This window comes from Onychomys torridus, chromosome 5 (genome assembly GCF_903995425.1).
Source record: "Onychomys torridus chromosome 5, mOncTor1.1, whole genome shotgun sequence".
Classification (NCBI taxonomy): domain Eukaryota; kingdom Metazoa; phylum Chordata; class Mammalia; order Rodentia; family Cricetidae; genus Onychomys; species Onychomys torridus.
Genome location: NC_050447.1, coordinates 39002043 through 39024912, shown reverse-complemented (window position 1 = coordinate 39024912; position 22870 = coordinate 39002043). Strand labels below are relative to the sequence as shown.

The following is a 22870-nucleotide window of genomic DNA, read 5'->3' as shown; positions in this document are numbered from 1 at the left end:
TGAACTTTTTGGCTGTGAGCCTAGCCTCTCTTTACCAGCTGAGTCACCTCTCTAGTCCACTATGTGTTGGTATTGAGATCCCTAGGGTCTTATCCCAGAGTACAGGAAACTCCTGCTTCCACCTTCCCAGCACTGGGCTTATGGGCATGTGTTACCACACCCAGTTGCATAGTGCTGGGCGACAAATCAAGGACTCACATGCTAGAAAAACAGTCTACTAACAGCTACATCCCCAGCCAAGTTTTTGAATTTTGAAGATGTTTAAACATTTTATCTCTACCCCAGGTCTGAGTGTCTTGCCTCTATCTATGTGTACTATGTGTGTACCTGGTGCCCATGGCTGTCAGAGAGGGAAGCTTATCTCCCAGAACTAGAGACATAGATAGTTGTGAGCTGTCGTGTGGGTGGTGAGACAGAATCCAGGCAGTCTGTGCTCCCTCAAGTCCTTTTTTAATTAATTAATTAGTTTATTTATTTTGGCGATTACATTCCACCTTACATATATTTTTAACTCATATTTGTGTTTTAATTTTACATATCATCCATGGGTTCCCCTGCCCTCCCCTTTCTTTTTTTTCTTTTTTTTTGGAGCTGAGAATCGAACCCAGGGCCTTAAGCGCTCTACACTGAGCTAAATCCCCAACCCCCACCTTATATTTTTAAATGAACATAATATTTGCAATTGTAACCATTTTTAAGTTCACAATTCAGTAGGATGAATTACATTCGAGATATTAATTACACTCATAATATTAATTACATTTGTGGTATTCTTTGATTACATGCACAGTATTCATTCAATAACTGTATTACTGATATTCATTATTACATTAATTGTATTGATTATTACATTCATGATATTATGTCCTGATACTACTGTCCGTTTGTGGGGCTTTTCCATCACACAAAACAGAAACTCTGGACTTAGGAAATCATTGCTCTATATTCCTTTCTTCTCCATTTTGAGGTAACATCTAATCTTTCTGTCTCTATGAATTTGTATACTCTGTGAAGAGACACCATGACCATGGCAACTCTTTTTTTTTTTTTTTTTTTTGCCAGAGCTGAGGACCGAACCCAGGGCCTTGCACTTGCTAGGCAAGCGCTCTACCACTGAGCTAAATCCCCAACCCGAATTTGTATATTCTATATGTTTCATGTAATACAATTCCATAGTATTTGTCCTTTTTTTTTTTTTTTTTAATGTAAAAACTTTTTTTTTGGGGGGGGGGGGTGGAGACAGGATTTCTCTGTGTAGCTTTGCACCTTTCCTGGAACTTACTCTGTAGCCCAGGTAGCCTCAAACTCAAACTCACAGAGATCCGGCTGCCTCTGCCTCCGGAGTGCTGGGATTAAAGGCGTGCGTCACCACTGCCTGGCTGTGAAAACATTTTATATACAACTGCAGGAGAAATAATACACAGATAGCTTGAACATAAAAACAGGTTATAATTCAAAAGTCCAGGGTTATTTGAAACTGGAAAATATTTTCTCTGTAGAAAATAGTAAAAAAGATAACATTTCCCAATAAGCCCTTTTAAGCCAAATAATAGCTGAATTATACATATTAATATTGATTCGATTCTGGGATACAGAAGAAACCTGTCTTCATCTGTTCAGAGAGCTGTGTTTTACTTAAGCTGTGTAAGTGAGATTCCTATTCATCTTCCCCTTCGCTGTTTGATTTATGGCAGACATTTTTCTACAGGCTAATCCATAATCTAAAAAGATTTTAGCCTCCCCACATGAAAGTACAGCCAGCATATTCTTTCATCAGCTTGATCCAGTATAAATTCTTATCCTAATAGTAAAATGTTTCATTGAGGCTTGCCCAGTAACTGAGTTAAACCAAAACTTATTATAAGCCACAGTCATCCTAGGGTCCCCCCTGCTATATATATAGCCTCCATGGTTCTATGGGTTGCAGTCTAATTGTCCTTTGCTTTATATCTAGTATCCACTTATGAATGAGTACATCCCATGTTTGTCCTTCTGAGTCTGGGTTACCTCACTCAGGATATTTTCTAGTTCCATCCATTTGCCTGCAAATTTCATGCTGTCATTGTTTTTCTCTGCTGAGTAGTACCCCATTGTGTATATGTACCACATTTTCTTAATCCATTCTCAAGTTGACGTGTATCTAGGTTGTTTCCATGTTTTGGCTATTACAAATAAAGCTGCTATGAACATAGTTGAGCATGTATCTTTGTGGTATGGCTGGGTCTTGAGGTAGATCGATTCCCAATTTTCTGAGAAACCACCACACTGATTTCCACAGTGATTGTACAAGTTGGCACTCCCAACATTGGAGGAAAGTTCCCTTTGTTCCCCATCCTCTCCAACATAGACTGTCATTAGTGTTTTTCATCATAGTCATTCTCACAGGTGTAAGGTGGTATCTCAGAATCGTTTTCATTTGCATTTCTCTGATGACTAAGGATGTTGAGCATTTCCTTAAATGTCTATTTGAGATTCTTTTGAGAATTCTCTGTTTAGCTCTGTAGCCCATTTTTTAATTAGATTGTTCAGTATTTTGATGTCTAGTTTCTTGAATTCTTTATATATTTTGAAGATCAGTCCTCTGTCAGGTGTGGGGTTGGTAAAAATCTTTTCCCATTCTGTAGGCTGTCTTTTTGTCTCATTGACCATGTCTTTTGCCCTATAAAAGCTTCTCAGTTTCAAGAGGTCCCATTTATTAATTGTTGCTTTCAGTGTCTGTGCTACTGGTGTTATATTTAGGAAGTGATCTCCAGTGCCAATGCAATCAAGACTACTTCCTACTCTCTTCTATCAAGTTCAGTGTAACAGGATTTATGTTGAGGTCTTTGATCCACTTGGACTTGAGTTTTGTGCATGGTGACAGATATGGATTTATTGGCAATCTTTTACATGTTGACATCCAGTTATGCCAGCACCATTTGTTGAAGATACTTTCTTTTAGCTCTATAGTAGGGATTGAGGTCTGGGACTGTGATGCCTCCAGAAGTTGCTTTATTGTACAGGATTCTTTTAGCTATCCTGGGTTTTTTGTTTTTCCATATGAAGTTGAATATTGTTCTTTCCAAGTCTGTGAAGAATTGTGTTGGGATTTTGATGGGGATTGCATTGAATCTGTAGACTGCTTTTGGTCAGATTGCCATTTTTACTATGTTAATCCTACCTATCCATGAGTTTGGGATATCTTTCCACTTTCTGATACCTTCTTCAATTTCTTTCTTCAGAGACTTAAAGTTCTTATCATATAGGTCCTTCACTTGTTTAGTTAGTGTTACCCCAAGGTATTTTATATCATTTGTGGCTACTGTAAAGGGTTATGTTTCTTTGCTCCCTCAAGTTCTTAGTTTTAAAATGAATGTATCTCTTTAACATTAACTGTTAAACATCATAAAACCTATTTCCTGAAGCCTACTTCATGGGACACACCATTCAAAGCTAGCAGTGTTCAGGAACTTTGGGAAACTGGTAGCCCTGCCCAGAGGCCCTGGAAAAGGAAGACTGAGACCTCTCTCTCACCTCTATGGGAATGTACAGCATGAATCCTGGCTCTCCTGTGTGAGTCACACTCATCACGCGGATCCCATTTGCATAGCCCACACTCATCTCCTGCAAGGAACAAGAAAGCAGTCAGCACTAGTCCCTCACGCTGATCAGGAGACTTAGTGCCTCAAGGGAGCCCTGTCAGTGCCCACCCTCTGTTGACTCCTACGAGAGATAGAGACCAAGGAATGCATTCCATCCTGAAACTGGAACACAGCCTCCACATCTCTTCTTATCAATATTACCATTTCCAGTTTCAGGTAAGCTGATGGTGACAAGTGGTGGCATAATCTTTGCTAAGTACAAAATATTTTTCTTTACCAAATCTTGTTAAAACACTTGGGTTAGCCAAGTAGCATCAGAAACAATAAAGACAATCAAATGTCTTCTCCGGGGGACTCTGTAAGCAAATATCAGGCATCTGCCACACAAAGGACAATGCCCACAGAACACAATTCATCTACTCTGGGACCAGAGACTCAGATTCTTAGGTTACAGATGCTCAGCTGCCGTAAAAAGGTTCACTGATATAATTGTTGCTATAGGGAAGTGGTACATCTGAGACAGCACCGACACAAGCCTCTTCCACGGGAATTTTGACAAGGTATGGCACTTGCCAGGCAAAGGGGTATGGGTTGGATCATTCTTTAAATCCAGAGAAGCCTGTGGAGGGATCTGCTCACTAACGTGGAAATTTTCTCTGCCCGAGAGAACAGAGGAAATTATTAAACAATTTGCTATGAAAATCTCAACTCAGGGTTGAACTTCCAAGAGTTTCTGTCACCGATGGCTGAGCAGATGCATATTACAAGTTGCCAAGTGCCTCCTGGAAAGCACTCAGTTACTCAGTTGTAGTGCGTGTCAGACAACTAGTTGTGTATGTTGTTTAGGGTTCAGCTATACCGTTTCTTCCCTGAAGATGGCATATGCATAAAAGTTACTGTGGGGCTGGAGAGATGGCTCAGAGGTTAAGAGCACTGACTCTTCCAGAGGTCCTGAGTTCAATTCCCAGCAACCACATGGTGGCTCACAACCATCTGTAATGAGATCTGGCGCCCTCTTCTGTATACATAATAAATCTTAAAAAAATATATTAAAAACAAACAGTTACTGTGTGCGTAAAAACAAAAGAAACAAATATAAGGAGAAAGAATCTGACCTCAATGTGCATTCACCTTTATCTTTTGGTGTTCATTGTCCATCTCTTTTACTTAAAAGTTTAATCCAACTGTAACTGTAATTCTTGCTTGATATATGTAATTTTACTGGGTTAAAGTTAAAACCTTCCTTTTGTTTAGAAAGAAAAGGGGAAGTGATGGGGGAATGTCTTTTTGTACACTGTGAATTTGTGTTGCTCTGATTGGTTGATAAATAAAGCTATTTGGCCAATGGTGGAGCAGAACAGAGTTAGGCGGGACATTCCAACTAGAGAGGAGGAAGTTAGAACAGAACAGACAGGAGACACCAGCCGCCACCAAAGGAACAACATGCCAGCAGACTAGTAATCCACAGCCACGTGGCAACTTACAGGTTAATAGAAATGGGTTAACTTGGGGCTGGAGAGATGGCTCAGCGGTTAAGGGCACTGACTGTTCTTCCAGAGGACTTGGGTCCAATTCCCAGCACCCACATGGCAGCTAAAAACTGTCTATAACTTCAAGATCTGACACTCTCACATAGACATATGTGCAGGTAATGCACCAATGCAAATACAGTAAAAATAAATTATTTTTAAAAAAAGAAAAAAGAAATGGGTTAACTTAAGATATAAGAACTAGGTAGCAAGAAGCCTGAGCCATTAGGTCAAACAGTTTAAATAATATAAGCGTCTGTGTGTTTATTTGGGTCTGAGTGGCTGCGGGCCAGGGCAGGACTGGAGATAACTCCAGCTATATCCAACTGCTACAGAAACCAGCAAATTTTCAGATCTGATATTCAAATAAGTTAAATCTACTTCAGAGAATATCCTAATACTTAATTAAATAAAGCAAGCTTAAAAAGTAAAAAATAAACCTTGGTCATTTTGCTTCTTTAATAAAGGCCAAAACGCTATGTAAGTATTAACACCACGTTAAGAATACCGACCTCAGGGTTGGGGATTTAGCTCAGTGGTAGAGTGCTTGCCCAGCAAGTGCAAGGCCCTGGGTTCGATCCTTAGCTACAAAAAGAAAAAAAAAAAAAAAAAAAAAAAACCAACCTGCTACCACTATAAAAGAAATCATCTCTAACATTTAAAAAACAGAACTTCTGCTAGGTATGGGCTAAACTGGTAGAGTGCTTACCTAGCATACATGGAGCCATGGGTTTGATTTTTCAGCATCATATAGATCAAGTATGACCCAAGTATACACACACCTACAATCCAGCACTTGGGAAAGATCAGAAGTATAAGGTCATCCTCACCTACATAACAAGTTTGAGACCAGCATGCACTATATGAGACTCCCATCACAAACATTTAATTACTAGCACCTACCTTGCAAAACAGAGTTGGAAAGTGGTCTGGAGTCATAGGGGCATAGGATAACTCAGACAGCACATCCACAGCCCGGGGGCCAATCAGATTGAGAGCTATATGGAAAAGAACAAGAGATGTCCAGCCTCTCCAGGGGAACAGGTGAGCCAATGCAAAAGGTCTCTTTGGAACTTGCCCACTGTCTTTGTTTCTTTACCTACTACTGTGATAAAATACACAGGCAAAACAATTTAAAGGATAGTTATTTCAGTTCACAGCCACAGTCAGCCTATCATGTCAGGGCAGTCAAAGCATTAGAAGATTGAAGCAGTCAGCCACATGATGCCCATAATCGGGGAACACTGACAAGTGAGCACTGCTGACTGTTTAATTCACTTTCTCCATTTATTCAGTCCAGGATCCAGGTCAGGGGATGATGCCGCCACAGTGGGAGGTTCTTTCTATCTCAATTGATATGGTAATTCCCCACAGGCATGTACATTTATCTGCCAGGTGATTCTAGATTTTGTCAAATTGGCATTAAGACTAACCACCACATCCGCCTAGGACCTAGCCTAGAGCTGATGAGACTTATGAAAGTGTCCTTTTAGCCAGGTGGCGGCGGCGGAGGCGCATGCCTTTAATCCCAGCATTCGGGAGGCCAGCCTGGGCTAGAGTGAGTTCCAGGAAAAAAGCAAAGCTACACAGAGAAACCCTGTCTCAAAAAACAAACAAACAAACAAACAAGTGTCCCTTTACTAAGGGACCTGAGGTGCAATGGCAAGGACCTGGGCTCGGGCACAAACCTCTGCTGACAGACATGCTCAACGCAGCTGCTGACTAGCAGGCGTGAAGAGCCTGGCTACTGTGGTTCTTCTCCCAAGTCGACAGGAAGGGTGTATTTTATAGCCTCCTTTGCAGTGAGTTTCGGGTCATGAGAGCAAGGTCTAGCCAAGAGGAGACTTCCAGGGCTGGCCATATACCATTACTGTATAGTTAGTTCTCTTTCTCTTCCTACATGATGGAAGTAGCCCCAGTCCCAAATTAGTACCTGGAGAACTGTCTACCAACCCTAATTCTGCTGCCCATGACAAAATTACACATAATTGTTCTAGTACAGGCTAGAACACAATCAGTGTTCAAGAATATTTTGTAGTTTGACAAGCTAGAAGCAAGCAGTTAATCATAATTGCTACTAGTGTAATGAAGGCCTGGGTGAGATAAAGGCCTGGCTCACTGAGATGAATGCAAGTCAGTTTTCTCCTTCTACCATGTGGTTCCCAGGGATGGAACTCAAAAAAAAAAAAAAAAGAAGTCAATTGGTCAATTATCAAAAAAATGTCATTTTCCTTTAAGGATGTATGGGGGCGGGGGCGGGGTTGAGACACGGTTCTCTGTATAATAGCTCTGGCTGTCCTGGCACTTGCTTTGCAGACTAGGCTGGCCTCAAACTCAAAGAGATCCACCTGCCTCTGCCTCCTGAGTGCTGGGATTAAAGGTGTGCACCATCTTACCCAGATAAAGGTTTTTTGTTTTTTGTTTTTTGTTGTTTTTTTTTTTTTTTTTTTTTTGGTTTTTTGAGACAGGGTTTCTCTGTGTAGCTTTGTGCCTTTCCTAGAACTCACTCTGTAGCCTGGCTCTGCCTCCCAAGTGCTGGGATTAAAGGTGTGCACCACCACCACCCAAGATGTATTTTTTTAAGGAATACACAGTTTTTGGTTTTGGGGTGGTTTTATTGTTGTTGTTGTTGGTTTTTTTGTTTTTTGTTTTCGTTTTGTGTTGTTTTGTTTTGTGACAGTCCTGGCCGTCCTAGAACTCACCATGTAGACCAGACTCATAGAGATCTACCAACCTCTGCCTCCTGAGTGATCAGATTAAAGGTATGCATATTTTATGCACATGGGTGTTTTGCATATATCTGTGCACCATATGTATGCAGTACCCATGGGGGCCAGAAGAGGATACTGGATGTGAGCTGCCATGTAGATGCTAGTCAGTGAACCAGGAAACCTCTGGAAGAACAACAAGTGCTCTTAACTGAGACATCTTTCCCCAGCCCCAAAGATTTTTTTAATTTTTATTTTATGTCTATGAGTGTTTTGTCTTCATGAATGTATATGCACCACATTTATGCAGGTATATATGGAGTGTCAAAAGAGGGCATCAGATCCTCTGAAACTGGGGTTAGAGGCAGTTGTGAGCTGCCCCATGGGTGTTAGGAACAGAATCCTTGATCCTCTATAAGAACAGAAAGTGCTCTTAACTGAACCATCACTTTAACCCTAGAGTGTCTCTTTAACACTAATTCTGATTCTCATTTGTCAAAGTCAAATGTAAGTGAGGCATATGTAATATAGAAGACAATCTAGACCTGCTTCTTTACTTGGCTGCCCCAGAAGGCTGATTACCTGTATATTTCCAGGTGACATCCTCCAGTAACAAGTTGCTATCTTTCGGCATGTATTTGTTAAGCCAGGCCCAACAGTGGACCTGCTGGTCAGTTGGAGAGATCATGAAGAAACTGAAAATGAAAACCCCGCCCCCGAAAAAAATAATGAAAACCAAAAGGCAGAAAAAGAATCAGGAACCAATCAAGTTCTTGTGTAGTTCCAAGCCCACTGAGAACTCTTGGAAACAATCTCCTGTCTTTAAGGAGGGCAGTTCACCAATTCTAGATTCTATACCAACAATGGCAAAATTACACAGATTTATTAGAATCCTCTCCCGCTAGAATAACTAACGTCTACATCCAGTTTTCCGTAATATAACTTCTGTTGTTGTTCTGTGTTTGTAGTCAGATTTAGTCTTACTTTACAGCTCAAGCCAGCCTAGAACTCCTCATGTAGCCCAAGTTGGCCTCAAACTTGTGGTAAACCTGCTTCAGACTCCTGACATTACAGATATGAGCCACCACACCCAACTTGGGTTTCTTCTTTTTGTTTGCCTTTGCCAATTTATGTATAGCTGCCTAATGATTAAGACAGGAGTTAATGAAAGAATTTCTGAATCCCTAAGACTATGGGCTCCCAGAGAAGTATTGAGTGCTCTGCCTCCAGAAACCTTACAGTATCAGTTTAATGGAAGGAGAAGGGGATGGAAGCTCAGCTCACCTGCGTTTGCTCAGGCGTGCAATGCTGCAATCATTTTCATACCCTCCATATTCGTTGAGCATGCCTGTATGCACAATGTGGCCTACAGGCACATCCAGGTCATTGGAGAAAACATATTGCAGACTTTCTAATGCCTGATCCCCAGTGGACTATAAGGAAAGGGATAAGACAGGAAAAGTAAACACAGGATCACCTAAGAGCATAACCATCCAGTACTGCACCTGGCTAAGAAAATTCAATGACACAACACCCACAGGACAATATTTGCAGGTTAACTTTCACATAAGAAGCCACAAGGAAAGTTAGCCATCAGTACTTAATGGGTCATTCTAGGGAAATTAAAAACTATGTTATAGGAGCTAAAATTTCATAAAAATGTGAGTATATAGATGAACCACTGAAACAGTCTAGAATTCTTTCAGAATCAGTTTTAAAGTAGCAGGTGAAAAATGGGCATTTGGGGGGTAGAGAGATGGCTCAGTGGTTAAGAGAACTGACTGTTCCTCCAGTTCTTGAATTCAATTCCCAGCACCCAGGGGACGGCTCACAACTATCTATAATTAGAGTCCCATAGGATTCAATGGCCTCTTCTGGTGTGCAGATACACATGCAACAAAACACTCATATACATAAACAAATTTTTGCTGGGCTGGTGGCACTCCCCTTTAATCCCAGCACACAGGAGGCAGAGGCAGGTAGATCTCTCTGAATGAGAGGCCAGCCTGGTCTAAGAGCGAGTTCCAGGACAGCCAGGGTTACACAGAGAACCTCTGGCTCCAAAAAACAAAAAAGAAAAACAAAACAGGCATTTAAGGGCCTGGAGAGGTGGCTCAGCAGTTAAGAGCACTGGCTGTTCTTCCAGAGGACCCAGGTCAATTCCCAGCACCCACTTGGCAGCTCACAGTCAGGGGGACTCTAGTGCCCTCTTCTGGCTTTCTCAGGCACTGCATGCACATGGTACACAGGCATACATTCAGACAAATAACCATACACATAAAATTTAAAAATAACATGAAAAATAGGTGAAAGAAAAACATCATTCAATAAGTAAAAATGTTTCCCACCCTGCTGTTTTGGTTCCCAAATACTTACAGTTATTTCAAACTTTGTGAAAGAAGACATGTCAATGACACACACAGCTTCCTTACAGCACTTGACTTCAGACTCCACAATATCAAACCAGTCTGGCTTGTAAAAAGTCTTGCTCTGTTCCAATGCAAGAAGGTCTATGAGACAAAAAACAAGGTGAGAAGAAGAGTTTTGATACTGAAGAGTCCCTCACATATTTTGTTATAGCCTACAAGACTTTTTTTTTTTCTTTTCTCTTCTTTTTCCTTTTTCTTTCAGAGCTGAGGACCGAACCCAGGGCCTTGAGCTTGCTAGGCAAGCGCTCTACCACTGAGCTAAATCCCCAACCCCCAAGATTTTGTTTTTTAATTCTTCCAGGAATACATTCTAGCTATATGCACTTACTAATTACCAGTTTTAAGAAGGGGGTAGAAGAAATTGGTTCAGTAAAGTGCCTATGCAAGCATGAGGACCTGAGTTTGAGTCCCCAGCACAAACACACACATACAAAGCTAGGTGTAGCAGTGTACTCCTATAATTCCAGCAGTGATGGGCAAAGACAAGAGGATCCTGTGGGCCTCCTGGCCAGCCAGTTTAGGCAATCAGTGAACTCCAGGTTCAGTGAGAAAAATCTGTCTGAAAAAGTAAGGTGGAGAATAATAGAGAAAACGCTGACATCAATGTCTGGTCTATACAAGAGTGCACATACACCTAGGCACATATTCATACAACACACACACACACACCACACACCCACACCCACACACACACACACCACACACACACACAGCCAAGTGTGGTGACTTGTGCCTATAATCCCAGCACTTAAGGTGCTGACATAAGAGGACTGATGAGGATGCAAAGCCATCCCAAAATACAAAGTTCTAGTCTAAAGTGTGAGATTCTGTCTCAAAATGAAGAGACAGACAGCAGCAGACACTTCTTACCATTATTGGGTGGAACAAAGTACTTTGGCCTCTCAAATCCATGTTTCTCCATCCATCTGGCTCCTTGAGCATCCAGCCGGTCATAAAGAGGAGATGTACGTAACTGCCTCCCAGTCTGGAAGTCCCAACGGGGAACCTTCAGATCATACATCAGAGCTAGAACAGATTACACACAGTGTGTCAGCTGGGCCTGGCAGCACAGGCTTACAATCCCAGAGACCTGAGTGGTTCAAGTAGAAGAACTTCCAATTCAAGGACTATCTGGGCATCCAATGGTTCCAGCCAAGCCAAGCCTTGTGGTGCTTTGAATTAGAATGGCTCCCATAGGCTCATATATTTGAATGTTAGGTCCCCAGCTGGTGGAAATGTTTTGGGAAGAATTAGGAGGTGTGGACTTGTTGGAGAAGGTATGTCACTGGGGGTATTTTTATTTTTTTAAAGATTTATTTATTTATTTATTTATTTATTTATTTATTATGTATACAAAGAGGATGCCAGATCTCATTACAGGTGGTTGTAAGCCACCATGTGGGTGCTGGGAATTGAACTCAGGACCTGTGGAAGAGCAGCCAGTGCTATTAACCTCTGAGCCATCTCTCCAGCCGGAGTGGGGGGGCAGTTTGAGGTTTCAAAATCTTACCCCAGGCCCAGTGTCCCTCTCTCTGCCTCCAACTTGCAGATAAAATGTAAGCTCTCAGCTACTGCTCCAGTACCAATCCTGCCTGCTGCCATGCTCCCCACCATAATGGTCATGGACTCACCCTCTGAAACTGCACAAGCCCCAGTTAAATGCTTTCTTTTATAAGTTACCTTGGTCATGGTGTCTCTCCACAGCAACAGAACAGTGACAAGGACAGCAACTTAGCAAGGCCCTTCTCAAAGTAAAAACTCGAAACAAAGGGAAGGATGAGGCAGCTACACACTTGCCTAGCATGCATGAGGCTGGGGTTCAGTTCCCATGCCACTAAAAAAAAAAGGTGGGGTGGGGTTGGAACGGAAGTCTCAGCAGTTTTGGGCACTGGCTGTCCTTCTAGAGGACCTGGGTTTAGACACAGGGCACTGCTACATACTAGCTGCAAGTCCTATTCTTTCCTATTTCTAGAGGTAAGCATGGTCCTATATACTGATAATGTTCCTAAGTGTCAAATGGGACATAAGTCCCTATCCTCAGACCTGAAATAGCCACACAAGAAACCCAATTCCAAGTAGTTATTAGACAGCTAAGGGAAATCCCTGAGTGAGAAAACAGGCCACTTCAAAGATTGCTGAGTGCGATGCAATTAGAATAAAGGTACACTTACGCATGACTTCCATGACCCGGTGGCGCAGAAAAGTGCGGCTGCTCTGGAGGGCTCCAAAGCGCTGCAAATCCAATTCCCAAACATTTTCAGAGGGATAACCATATACCATCCATTCAGCAAGGAACCTGTTTAAAATGGAGACAAAAAGCTGTTGGGCCTCAGATGATACACAGAGAACAATTTAAATAATATCATACAATCAAGAACCAATAGAAGCTGGGCCGGGGTGGCACATGCCTTTAATCCCAGCACTCAGGAGGCAGAAGCAGGCGGATCTCTGTGAGTCTGAGACCAGCCTGGGCTACATACAGTGTGAGTTCCAGGAAAGTGTAGCTTTGCCCTATGGGGGTGTGTGTGTGGCAAGAACCAATGGAATTAGGCTGGAGAGATGGCTCATTAGTTAAAAGCACTGGCTGCTCTTCCAGGAGCCAGGTTCAAATTCCCAGCACCGACATGGCAGCTCACAACTGTCTGTAACTCCAGTTCCAGATCTGAAGCCCTCATACATACATGCAGGCAAAACACTAATGCACATAAAATGAACAAACATGGATCCAAGTACTGTTCTCATTCATAAAACCACTTTTTTTTTTTTTTGAGTCAGGGTCTTGGCTGTCCTGGAACTCACTCTGTAGACCAGGCTAACTTCAGACCCACAGAGATCTGCCTGCCTCTGCTTCCCAAGAGCTGAGATTACGAGTGAGAGCCACTACATCCAGCTTTTGAGGGTTTGTTGTTGTTTTTAATGTATATGGGCGTTTTGCCTGCATATAAATGTACCAAGAAAAATGGTACTTGCAGAGGCCAGAAGAGAGCACTGGATCTGTTGAGATTTGAATTAAAGATGGTTGTAAGCTGCCATTTGGGGGCTGAATTTGAACCCTGGGTCCTTTGGAAGAGCAGGTGTGCTCTTAACTGCTGAGCCATCCCTCTAGCATCATTATGAAGATTTTAACTCTAATAATAGGATCCCTTAAGCATGTTCAAGATATAAGCCATATCTATGAGGAAATTTATGGTTGTTTTGTTTTTATAACAGTCACTTGGAGGGTATTACATAGTTATCTCACCATGTCTTTGCTCCAAATGTTTCTGGTAACTTCTGTTTTCAGAGTCATTTGGTAAGTCACTCAAAGATACTGACTTCATGATTTAATTTTGTTCCCTTATTTTTCTGGTTTTTTTTTTTTTGAACTGAGGATCAAACTCAGGGCTTTGCTCTTGCTAGGCAAGCGCTCTAACACTGAGCTAAATTCCCACCCTGTTCCTTTATTTTTACTGTGTGTGTGTTCATGATGGGAGCTGGCTCTAGTGAAGGTCAGAGGATAACTGCTCTCTCCCTCGCCCTCTACGGAGATTCCTAAATTGAACTTAGGTTGCCAGGCTTGTGCAAAAAGCTCCTCTATCCACTCAGTCATCTCACCAGCTCCCCATGGTCCCTGGAAAAATACTTTAATTATGATGAAATACAGTTGATCCTGAACGAGCAGGTATATTTATATCTGGACTTTTTGTAATTGTTGTTTTATGACAATTAGGAAAAAATTTCATTTAGCCTACAAATAACAAAGACATTTAGAGTTAGAAGGGCTGGAGAGATGGCTCAGCAAATTAAGAGTGCCCACGCTAGCCCCAGGAAGGTATGCCAGAATGAATCAAATACATATAGGTAAATCTATTGTATTATTTACTAGCATAAAATATATACAAATATATTTTAATATATAACAAATTCAAATTCGTTCTTTTGGGGCAGTTCTTGGGTTTTTAAAAACAGTTTCTTACTTTTTTTTTCCCCCCCGAGACAGGGTTTCTCTGTATAAAAGCCCTGGCTGTCCTGGAATTCAATCTATAGACCAGGCTGGCCTAGAACTCACAGAGATCCTCCTGCCTCTGCCTCCCAAGTGCTGGAGGCATGCACCACCATGACTGGCCCCAATTTCTCACTCTCTTAAACCAGGCCAAATGGAAATCACAGTGTAGTCCAGGCTGGCCTCAAACTCACTGTAATCCCCCCCTCAGCTCCTAAGAGCTTAGATTACAAGCATGTGTCAGCATAGCCAGATGATCAACTGTTTTTTTTAAAAAACCTCAGAATAAGGTCTCCTATGCTGCTGAAAATGACCTTGAACTCCTGATCCTCCTGCCTTTACCTCCCAAGGGCTGGGATTATAGGATACAGCAAAAGACAACTGACTAACTATTTTTAAGTGTGTGATTCAGTGGAATTAAGTACATCTACACTACTGTGTAAACACTACCACAATCCACTTCTAAAACACATTTTTATCTTGCAAAATTGAAACACCAGACCTATTTAACAGTAACTCCCCACCTTCTCTTTCCCCAGCAAACATTATTTTTCTTTCTGTTCTCAAGACTATACTCCAAGTACCTCACATATATGAAATTGTACAGTATCTGTATCCTTCTGTGACTGGCTTATTTATTTTTGAAACAGGGTCTCACCATGTAGCCAAGGCTGGCCTGGAACTCTCATCATGGACCAGGCTGGCCTCAAATTCACAGAGATCTACCTGCCTCTGCCACCTGCTGGATTAAAGGCATGTGGCACCATCCCCAGCTAATAAGTACCTATTTTTAAACTAAAATTTTAGCTGCCTAGCTTGATTGCCCAATTCACTTACCATACCTGGCTACTTCTAACCTTATACAGTCAAAACAATAACATTTGTTACAACTGAAAAGTTAAAAAAAAATTTCCACAGGGTCTGTGACTAACTAAATGACGTGCTCCCAAAGTATTTTATATAGTAAGATTTATGGAATATGAGGAAAGCTTCCCAAAGTCATTACTATCAACATTACTATCTGGTTACAGAACATTTTAACAATGAGTAATCTGAAAGGGAAAAACCTGGCAAGCTGAGGTGTCCACAGGTGACTCTATGGAAAAAAGACTTACTTTCCAGCTCCTCCACCCAACGACAGGCCAGCAGAGTTCATCCCTGCCAGGACAAAGTAGCCCTGTACTACAGGAGACTCGCCCATGATGCACTTCATGTCTGGTGTGAAGGTCTCAGGGCAATTCACCAACTTCAAAATCTCCAGAGTCTCCAATACTGGCATCCTACGCAGGAGGGAACTCAACAGGGGCTCTGAGCAATCAAAACAAACCCAAACAGAGTCCTCACCTTTAGGGAAGTAAATTTTTTCAAGTTCTTATACTCTTTACTCCTCCTTCCAAAAAATCCTTTAGGGGAGATTTTCCTAAGAGTCATTTGGTCAGTTATCAGAAAAAAGAAAGCTTGGTGGAATTACAGAACGCACCTGCAAAATGCCTGGCATTCAGAGTAAGAAAAACCATACTCTTCAAAGGCAAGGAGCCTCAGAACAAAGTAATACATGAGGCTATGGGCAGTAATCTCAAAGGAGTCAGGGTGTGTGGGAAAGGTCTTACAGACCACCTAATGTTTCCATGAAAGACAGTGTTTCCCTAGGTTTGCACCTTGTTCTGTGCTATCTCTGGCCACTGTCCCATGGAAGAGCAGTAATGGATGGAAACAGGAGTAACTGGTTGATGGGCACAAGGGTTGAAAGTTTCCCATAAGCAGTAGCTTATTTTTTTAAAAGTCTATCACAGATGGGAGATGGGTATCTTTTCATACCCTTTCCATTTATGACCATGTAACTACAATAATTATTCAATAAAGACAATTAAAAGTTATTTAAAGACTTCATAAGGACCACATTAGCAAAAAATCTACTTCCACAATCCTCCTGCTTCAGTTCCCACATGTTGGGATTACATGCAGGCAAATATCACCATACCTGGCCAATAGTTCAGCTCTGTAGAAACCTCTTCAATTTCATGTAAGTCTTACCAAGGGAAGGTCTCCCTTCTAGTCTAAAGTATCAGCAGTGATTTAAGTAAATAAATGATGAGTCAAGTTCATTAAACATAGAACGCAGACCCCTGAATCTAACCAGTAACCATATCCTTAGATGAGGCAAATTAGACTATTCTTCATGATTACTACTGTGCTTCCTGGAGTTGTCTTAAAGATAAAGAACTATTCATGAAAATGCCTTGAAAAACATAACATCTTAGAAAAGTAGAAGGTATTGTTGCTATAATTTACTTCACATACCAAAGTGATCCCAGTCTTCCCTCAGGTTCTGAATTTCCAACTGGTTCTTGCCCTCGGTGAAAATAGGTTTTGGGTTCTTCTCAAAGCCTCCAGACAAGATGCCACCCTGCCAGTTCCTGATGTAAATTCTTCCATCAGCATCCACAATAGCTGAAGAAGAGAAACAAGGAAATAGGGTGAAGAGAAAAACAAGAGGTTAGAGACCAGCCAGATTCCTAGATGGAGAGAAACAGAACTTTACAAACAGTACAGCATCCAACAAATACAGTCAACCATTAGTTTTGAAGATGATTGTCCCACTCAGGGTTACAGAGAACATGGTTTCTCTGATTATCCCAAACATTACTGGGCACCTACAAGTTTTGCCAACATCTCACAACCAAACTTACCATCACTGTGCCTAGCCAAAGTCTTAACAGGAAAGGGAAGTGCAGAATTCATTATCCAAAATGGTATCAAAAGCCTTCTAAGCTAGACATGCCTGCCTCTGCCTCCATGCCCACAAAAGTGAATTCCAGGCCAACCAAGATTATACAATGAGATGCTCATCTCAAAAAATAAAGCCGGTGGCTGCGGTGGAGGCGGAAGCACACACCTTTAATCCCAGCACTCGGGAGGCAGGGGAATCTCTGAGTTCGAGGCCAGCCCAGTAAGTCAACAGAGTGAGATCCATGACAGCCGAGCTACACAGAGAAACCCTGCCTCAAAAAAACAAAAATAAAACAAAACCCACCTGTTCTCCCTTCAGAGGTTTGTAACCATTAAACTATCTATGTATATAGCCTACCTATGCACTTCTACAACTGATACCATTCAAGTTAAAAATGCAAAAGTTATATTCCTAATTCTCAATGACCTCTATTAGGGCTTAAAATTAGCTTATAAAACAACAACAATAAAAAAGTCCTTATTGGCGTTTTCATTTTGGCCATCTTTCCTAAGAAATAATCAGAGAAAAGTTAAAATTGGATCCACCTCCCTGTAACATGCTCCAGAAAAGAAAAGAATTCCTCTAGGCATAATGTGTCCTTAATGAAAAGTCTTCATTTCAAAGGACAGAATACCAGCAAGCAGATAAAATTATTAAAAAAAAAAAAAAAAAGTCCTCACTTGGTGTGTTGCTCTGCAGAGGGGTGTCCCAGGGACGAGTCAGAAGGTAGAAGTGTTCACAGGCATGTAGCGGAATACTAACTGGCTCCTCGGTGGACAGACCCAGCTCGTATGCCCACTACAATGGACAGTTCGTGGGTGGGAAGAGGAACAGAAACACAAGTGAGCAAGTTCAACCTCTAACTTCAAGGGGCTTAAGTGCTCCTGTTACAGTGTCAGGTACGGGAAGTCAAGTTCAGCCTCTTTATCTAGTTCAAGTCTTTGAACAGTGAGCACCACGACACTTTTTAAAGCATAAAGTTATTTTTTTCAATAAGAAGATTTTCCAGTCAAAAGAAGCCTTATGAATAAAATGCTTGTTACCAACTAGAAACCCAAAATGCCAATTATTAAATAAACTTTATATAGCAGAAAGTATTTCCTACATCTCCTTATGACTGTAGAGTAGAAAGCAGGTGACCAATCTACCTCCGAAGTAGAGGCAGCTTACATTCTAGAAACTGGATTGATTCATGGTTCTGATGTTATATTTGAGTTTGTGAAATGAAATGTAACATCATATAAATTCAGCTCTAAAACCATGGATTCATGTTGATGCGTATTTGGTGGTCTTTTGACTAGGATGGCACTACTTTACCCAGCGTGGAAAGTTGTATCTGAGAACTAAGTATAGGTTTTGGTTTACAATACAATTCTGGATTATCCAGTCCAAATAAGAAATGTAGTACTGATATCTATTTAATCAATAAAATGATTACCTTGTATCACTGTACTAAACAGTCCAAATTAAAGTCAGAAACCTACTACTATGACCAACCTACCTGACCAGCACAGTTAACAAAATACTGGCATTCAATCTGTCCTTTATCTGTCTCCACACCAGTAACTTGACCTTTCTTGATCAATACATGAAGAACACTCGTCCGGTCATAAATCTGAACACCTATATCAAAATAAAGAAAAAGAAGGTAAGTTATTAGTGGGCAATGGTGGTACACACCTTTAATCTCAGCACACAGAGGCAGAAATAGGCACATTTCTGAGTTCAAGGCCAGCCTGGTCTACAGAGCAAGTTCCAGGACAACCAGGGCTACACAGAGAAACTCTGTTGAGGGGAAGAAGGTAAATTATTTGATGTTACAGAATTAAAGTCTCTGAAGCAGATTCCACTCCAAAGGGGACTGGAGAAACTGAGTCAATGCTTTAATTAAAAAACAAAACCAGGCTGGAGAGATGGCTCAGAGGTTAAGAGCACTGACTACTCTTCCAGACATCCTGAGTTCAATTCCCAGCAACCACATGGTGGCTCACAACCATCTGTAATGAGATCTGGCACCCTCTTCTGTATGCACAATAAATAAATAAATCTTTTAAAAAAAAAAAAAACCTTGGATACCCACACGCTTCAGAAGAGAATTTGACATCACTGCTGCTGTTGTTGCTGTTATAACAATGACGACCACCGCTACTACTGTTTCTGGGATTGCCATTTCGTAACTGGTTACTACAGCCAGCACAGTGGAGACCCTGGCAGCAAAAGTAGCTTACCAGTTAGTTAATCTTTCATTCTACTGGGCATGACAAATTTAAATCAATAGTTATATACATTTCGATGGGCTTTGAAAGATATAAATTTACAAACTCAAGTTCCATTTGCTTTTGGTATACCTTCTTACAAGGACTCCAATTTGCAGTAAGGCTCGTTAAGGAAGGGAATGGCTCAGTTGCCTTTAGCCTACCAGCTATGGGTGGGTTAGGACTTCTGTTGGTCTTTTCACAGATTCCAAGCCCAGCACCACTTTGAGATCTTTGGCAGAAGTTAACTCTGCAGCTTACACATGATTGAGCCTGTATAATAATGAGTATTCAGAGACGGGTAATGCCTGGGGGTGCTCACCAACCTAAGACAGAGCGTCTGTGTGGCCTGGGCAGGTGTATCCGTGACAGGTAAGGTGACCTGCTGATGTCCCACGCAACCTAAGTCAGAAGCTCATTTTTTAGTAAAAGGGGGGGACCTATAGGGCCCTGGGCCCCATTTTGGGTAATTGTTGCCTTGCTTGCTGACCTTGACCTTGATATCCTCCCTATGTTAATTCCCTGCGGGGTTCCACCCTCCTGAATGCTAAAGGGAAGTTCCTTGTCTGTGTATCCTGCATATTGGGCATTAACAGCTTAGATGCAAGATTGTAAAACATCGGAAGCAATCTTCTGCCCTCTGGGGTTCTCCCATTGTGCTGTAAGCCTGTATTTAAGACCTCCTCCCTCCTTCAAAAAATAAATTCAAAAAAAAAAAAAAAGAAAGAAAGAAATTGAAGGAAAGCGATGTTCTAAAACAGAAATGGTGATGTTGTCATGGGCCTATGAGGATGCTGGACTAAAGTCTATCAAATTGTGCAAACAGGAAAATTGTATACTATGTGAATTATCTGTCAATAAAGATCTTATTAAGCCAGGCAGTGGTGGAGCACACCTTTAATCCCAGCACTCGGAGGCAGAGGCAGGCAGATCTTTGTGAGTTCGAGGCCAGCCTGGTCTACAGAGTGAGATCCAGGAAAGGCGCAAAGCTACACAGAGAAACCCTGTCTTGAAAAACCAAAAAAAAAAAAAAAAAAAAAAAAAAGTTAAGGTCTTATTAACAAAAAAACACCTTAGCACAGTGTGGTGACGTACACCTGTAATTCCAGCACTTGGGAGTCTGAGATTTGGTTACATGGCAAGCCTGAGCTAATAGTGAAACGTTACTTTAAAAAAAAAAAAAATCAAAGGCAAGGAATATAGCTTAGTAGTAGAACACCTGCCTGGCATGCCCAAAGCCCTGGGTTCAATCCCCAGCACTATAATGAATCATAAAGTGTGTAACACTCTAGACATTAGTAAGTCTTTCTCTGATTTACTCTGGATCACATTTAAGCTATATGTTAAACTCTCAAATGTTTCTCTAGCCTTGGCATGTCTCAAATTCAGGGGCAGGGACTCTCATAAGTCTAATGTGTATTAATCAGCACAAGTACTTCCTTAGAACAAGAAAAAAAATTGACACTGACAAAAATACCCAATGGATCAATTGAAAAATATAGTACAGTGGTCAAAACTAGAAAACTGAATATCCCAATGAAGATATTTCTCTACTCCTAAGTCACTTCTGTCACCTATCATGATACACTCTTAGATAACTTCTTCTTCCCAAACCCATGCACAAAATGAAAAAAAACAAAAATAAATAAATAAATAAAAAACACAAAGCCCCCACTCACCATTCTGGGAGGCAGCACTTGCCAGGGCAAGAGCCACATCAGCAGAGGATACGACTGCATCCTCAGGAACATGCATGGCCCCCACCAGATCATGCACATTGAGGAGAGGGTGAAGTTCAGCCACTTTCTTCGGGGAGATGATTTCAGAAGGGATACCTACAACACTGCCACAGAACACAAGGGGGTAAAAATATTCATGGGCTCTCTGGCAGAGGTAAAGTGGGTAAAGTCAGGAGGGGTATCTAGTCTCTTACATACTTCAGCCTTGAGTTGATACGCTTCAGAGAGATCAACCGATCCTGAGTTTGGGCCAGACAGATTGAGCCTGTCCTTAAGTACCCTATAAGAAAAGTCAATAAAGTGAGCAGTCCAGAGGAATCCACTAGATTTATAGGTTAGACCTATTATGAATTATGGTGATATTTTGTTTGTACTCTAACAAAATTTGCCTAAAGATCAGAGGACAGAACCAGCCACTAGATTAAACACAGTGGCCAGGCAGTGGTAGCACACACCTTTAATCCCAGTACTTGAGAGTCACATGCCTTTAATCCCACCACTAGGAAGGTTGAGACAGGAAGTGATATGGCTGGGCAGAGAGAGGAATATAAGGAGGGAGGAGACTAGTTCAGCACCCCTTTGCTGAGGACTCAGAGACATTCAGTCTGAGGATTCATGGAGACAGGATCTTGCCTTCCTTCTGGCCTAAGGGTTCGGTAGTGTTGAGAATTATCTCTAGTGGCTTGTTCCTTTTTGTCTCTCTGATCTTTCAGCATTTACGCCAATATCTGCCTCCAGGTTTTTATTATAAGACCAATCAGGATTCGTTCAATAATGAATCCTAGGGCTTCCACTCACTATCCTTGAATAAATGAATTTGCTTCCTTTTGGCTTCTAGCAAAATTTAAAATATACCAGAGACATAACGACAGCTCACAGTTTTGTGAGAGTCAAATAGAATTCTAACATATATAAAAAGCATTCATAGGCTGGAGAGATGGCTCAGTGGTTGAGAGCACTGACTGCTCTTCTAGAGGACCCGGGTTCAATTCCCAGCACCCACATGGCAACTAACAACTATCTGTGACTCCAAGATCTGACACCCTCACACAGACAAATGTGCAGGTGGGGCACCAATGAACATAAAATAAAAATAAGTAATTAAAAAAAGCATTCATAATAATAATGAAAGCTACTATGGCTACAAGTATTATTAGGGCAAGAACTCATCTCCCTCTTTATCCCTTTTAGATAGTTTACCTCTTTCCTTTTTAGCCTTGGTGGGAGTACATTCTTTGGTAAAAGCCATTCTTAACACTGGTCACCAGACAGATTCCCACTCCTTCCCCAGTACAGCCAAATAACAAGCTGTAATGTAAAAACAGCCAAGTGGACCTTCTTAGAACGTTCAGTCTTGAGCAGGTGGGTGAATGACTCTCACATCCTGCAGAGGCAGTAACATTCTAGATAACTCATTCCTCTTCTCTATGTCCCTAGGCTATCTGCAGCTGGAAGTTTCATGGAATTAAGCTATTTAATAAGTTTTGATTCCTCTTGGGTGGGAAGGTCTTCTGAAACCAAGACCCAATGCCACCTCTGGTCCACCTCCTTCCACATTCTTTTTTTCCCCCTCTTAAAAAATGTTTTGCCTGGCATTGGTGGCACATGCCTTTTGATCCCAGAACTCAGGAAGCAGAGGCAGGAGGATCTCTGTGAGTTCGAGGCCGGCCTACTCTACAGAGCAAGTACAGGACAGGCTCTAAAGCTACACAGACAAACCCTGTCTCAAAAAAATTTTTTATAGCTGAACCTTTAATGCCTTTAATCCTAGCACCTGGACGGCAGAGGTAGATCTGAGTTTGAAGCCAGCCTGGTCTACAGAGCAAGTTCCAGGACAGCCAGGGCTACATGAGACCCAGACTAAAAAAACTAAAACCAAAAAATTTGCTATTAATGAGTGTACTTGATGTATATGA

General features: G+C 41.5%; 1 protein-coding gene across 2 annotated transcripts in view; it reads right to left on the bottom strand.

Annotated features, from left to right (window-relative positions):
• The window catches only part of Pdpr (pyruvate dehydrogenase phosphatase regulatory subunit), a 48362-nt gene that overhangs the window by 7270 nt on the left and 18222 nt on the right, over positions 1 to 22870 (bottom strand). The window contains exons 4-16 of one of the 2 annotated variants that reach the window (XM_036188159.1): positions 21153 to 21234; positions 20895 to 21058; positions 18462 to 18583; positions 17641 to 17758; positions 16531 to 16680; positions 15345 to 15537; positions 12419 to 12543; positions 11118 to 11273; positions 10195 to 10328; positions 9103 to 9251; positions 8401 to 8513; positions 6014 to 6108; positions 3514 to 3603 (exon numbers count right to left, since the gene is read on the bottom strand). In XM_036188159.1, the coding sequence (XP_036044052.1) occupies positions 3514 to 3603; positions 6014 to 6108; positions 8401 to 8513; positions 9103 to 9251; positions 10195 to 10328; positions 11118 to 11273; positions 12419 to 12543; positions 15345 to 15537; positions 16531 to 16680; positions 17641 to 17758; positions 18462 to 18583; positions 20895 to 21058; positions 21153 to 21234 (1691 nt within the window). Of the gene's footprint in view, positions 1 to 3513; positions 3604 to 6013; positions 6109 to 8400; positions 8514 to 9102; positions 9252 to 10194; positions 10329 to 11117; positions 11274 to 12418; positions 12544 to 15344; positions 15538 to 16530; positions 16681 to 17640; positions 17759 to 18461; positions 18584 to 20894; positions 21059 to 21152; positions 21235 to 22870 lie in introns of those variants that run through there. The other variant, XM_036188160.1, reaches the window with a different exon arrangement.